This window comes from Sprattus sprattus (assembly GCF_963457725.1).
Source record: "Sprattus sprattus genome assembly, chromosome: 9".
Lineage (NCBI taxonomy): Eukaryota > Metazoa > Chordata > Actinopteri > Clupeiformes > Clupeidae > Sprattus > Sprattus sprattus.
The window spans coordinates 24,931,959-24,935,758 of NC_137928.1; the positions used below are offsets into that span (position 1 = coordinate 24,931,959).

The 3,800-nt window shown below is 46.8% G+C and overlaps 1 protein-coding gene across 1 annotated transcript in view; it reads right to left on the reverse strand.

Moving 5' to 3' along the window:
• dner (delta/notch-like EGF repeat containing) overlaps positions 1–1,500 on the reverse strand; it is a gene marked incomplete at both ends in the record, with an annotated part of 51,704 nt that extends 50,204 nt beyond the window's left edge. Inside the window, one exon of the mRNA XM_080844747.1 lies at positions 1,234–1,500. Within this exon, the coding sequence (XP_080700873.1) occupies positions 1,234–1,500 (267 nt within the window). The remainder of the gene's footprint in view (positions 1–1,233) is intronic.
• Positions 1,501–3,800: the final 2,300 nt, after the last annotated feature.

The following is a 3,800-nucleotide window of genomic DNA, read 5'->3' on the forward strand; positions in this document are numbered from 1 at the left end:
ACACACACACACATAGGCACACACACATGCATGCAGATAGACACACAAACACAGACATGCAGATATACACACACACATACTCCATAAACACACACATTTATACACATAAGCACACACCCGCACACACACACATACACACACACACACACACACACACACACACACACACACACACACACACTTCATCAACATATACACTCACAGTCTATAATTACACAGGGAAATTAAACCTCAATGAGATAAATAAAATAGAAAGCAAAAGGGGAAAGGTCATGGCATCCTCTAAACTAAGGCACACTAAGGTCAGGAAAGCACTGCAAAAACAGAGTTGAAACCAACTGACTGAAGAAATAAGCAGATTAGAATGATGATGTAAAGCGTCCACGCAAACTTTGGAACCGGTGGTACTGACCACCCTGCACACAATGGAAAGGACAACACAAATTGTGGCATTACTGCGCCACTGTCGATGGTAGAATGCAGGAGAAGCAGCGGTCACACGTATACACATATACATTATCATATACAGTACATTATCAAAATGAACATGATCCACATCAACCTTCCTTTCAGCAACCATTGAGCTGTAACTCTGAAATATACTGCTTCTCTGCTGTGAGTACATGGTCTGTTTCCCATTCTACATAACCACACACACACTCATACAAATACACTCAATCAAACACATTACAACACAAACAGACACATTCATAGAAATAGTGTATTCTCATTGAGGATTAAAGCCTTGGACCTCTGAGCAGGTTGAAAAGAAAACACTGCTGTGCTATCGGCTCTACAAATACAAACACACACGTACACACACACGTACACACACACACACACACACACAAACACGCACACAGTCGTTGTGAGTCAGGGCTCTCGTCTCTCACTGTTCTGTTACCACAGCAACATAGCACTCCTCCTCACATCTTGGTGATGGCACATGGAAGAGTTCAGAGACTTGGTTATGAAAGCCCCAGCACACACACGCACACACACACTCACACTCATACTCACACTCACACTCACACGCACACGCACACACACACGCACACGCACACACGCACGCACACACGCACACACGCACACACACACACTGTAATGTCATTTGCCACTAGAAATGACCATAGAGTTCATGTATATCATGCTAATGTATGTTCAGTATGATAGTTACACATCCCTTCTATAGTTTTCATACACTCACCTGCACACGCACACACACACACCTACCTCACAGTTGTGGCCAGTGAAACCGGGGGTGCAGGTGCAGATGTAAGCCCAGGAGTCAGGTGGGTTCTCGAGGGTCCCCTCGACATCAGGTTGGGGGGCGCACAACCCCCCATTCAGACACGGCCGTCCCTCACAGGGGTCAGGAGGTGGGGTCATGGCGACGGGAGTGGTTGGGGCAGGGCTCAAAGGTGTGAGAGACACCCCCCCCACGGTGAAGACCAGGATGAGGAGGCGGAAGGCTTTCTGAGCAGCCATGGCGACCTGCATGTGTTGTGTTCACTTGCTTCTTCCGTCTAAGTAGGACAGTTTTCTTCCTCCTCTGTTCTTCTTCTTCTTCTTCTTCTTCTTCGAGCTTTCCGACCTGCGTTCACCGCTTCACTGTGTGAGACTGTGTGTGGAGGCTACTCGTCTGCTGCCTAGTTGACAGCCGCACATACGTGTGTGTGTGTGTGTGTGTGTGTGTGTGTGTGTGTGTGTGTGTGTGTGTGTGAGAGAGAGAGAGAGCGTGAGAGACGGAGACAGGCTGAGAGGATGCTGCTGATGCACCGTGTGTTGGCTCACTGAGAGAAAACGAGAGAGCGAGAGAGTAAAGTAGCCAGAGAGGGAGGGAGCAGGGGAGCGACTGATAGAGAGTGGGATGGGAGAGGGAGGGGGAGAGAGAGAGAGACTGATAGAGAGTGGGATGGGAGAGGGAGGGGGAGAGAGAGAGAGACTGATAGAGAGTGGGATGGGAGAGGGAGGGAGCAGGGGAGCGACTGATAGAGAGTGGGATGGGAGAGGGAGGGGGAGAGAGAGAGAGACTGATAGAGAGTGGGATGGGAGAGGGAGGGGGAGAGAGAGAGAGACTGATAGAGAGTGGGATGGGAGAGGGAGGGGGAGAGAGAGAGAGACTGATAGAGAGTGGGATGGGAGAGGGAGGGGGAGAGAGAGAGAGACTGATAGAGAGTGGGATGGGAGAGGGAGAGAGAGAGAGAGAGACTGAAGGGGGAGGGTTCTCTGGCACACGAGCAGCTGCTGATGCTGTGACGCCGGTTGACGACACTCCATCTCCCCCCACCATTCTTTCGATCACACACACACACACACACGTGCACATGCACACACACGCACAAGCACGTGCACGCACACACATGCACACACATACTTCGGTAAATGGAAGCAAATAAATATACCCGTTGTTACATAAGCATTTACCTCTAATAATATGTCACTTTCATCCTCCATGTTATTATTACTCTCAAATTCAAGGTGTCTAGACTCACGCTTGTCCAAACAGTCAGCCAGTATGCGTTCATACACAAGTGTGTGTGTTTGTGTGTGTATGTATACATAGCTATACGCATAAGGCCCATGTATAGAAGTCTCTGTCAGCATGTGCAAACCCGTATGATTCCAATGGTCCTCCAGGCTGGTGAAGGAGCCAATGCAGTGCAGTAAGCACTTGTTGGTTTTGATAAGGAAATGGCCCAGATTTGACAGCCGGCTAATTTTACCTTCACTGTCCCTTGGGGTCTTTGCTATGACACTCGCACACAACTTGTGGGAAGCAAGCAAGAAAGCAAGCAAGCAAGCAAGCAAGCAAGCACACACACACACACACACACACACACACACACACACACACACACACACACACACACACACACACACACACACATACACACACACACACACACACACACCTAACAGAAACAGGTGAAAACAGAGAGACTATCAAAGATTGTTTGTGTGTGATCGATAAGAGACTGTTGTGTGTGATCGATAAGACCTCATCAAGAATCTTGACACACAAAATCTTGATCGATGTTGAAGATGCTTCATCGCTGTAACTTCATGCAGACTGATGCGATCAGGAAGTCATACTCAAGTGGAAGGTAGGACTGGTTTAGTTCCCCTGGCGGAGTTGCGTTGCGTGCCGTGGTACAGCTTCCCTTTGATCGCAGATACAAATAACACACCCTGCCGGCATACTTAACATGATGAAGGTGCATTTTTTAATTGCCACTAACTTAACAATATCGATTGCAATTACATTTGTAATTGTGGCCTTTAATTACAAAAGCACTATTAATTAACATAATCATGCATGCAGTTCTAATCAAATTATAATGTTTGTGTTAGGCTTGTTTTATATGCACCACATATTCTGCTGTTGATGCAATAGACAAGTGTGAGACTGTTCAAATATAATACAATGGCATTTTGAGAGGGTGAAGGAAAATGGAGCTTTTGTTCATAATGCAAGGTTGAGCCACTGTGCTCCACCATGTGCACAGCTGTGAGCACCTTTGGGACAACAATCAAATGGAATCAAAATGGCTTCTACATATTCAATTGGTGGACCCTGATTAGATATTTACATATAAACTAATAAACATTCCACTTGAAAGTTGATACTATGAACCCGAAAAATTTGTCTCTTGACCAGAAAAGGCCTTTGTAACACCCACCCTCAATTTGAGAGAAGAAGCATTCTGATACCATACAGCAGGGGTTTTCAACTGGTTTTGTCCAAGGGACCACAATTCTGACTAGAAAGTATTCGCGGCCCACTGATGCATGTACCT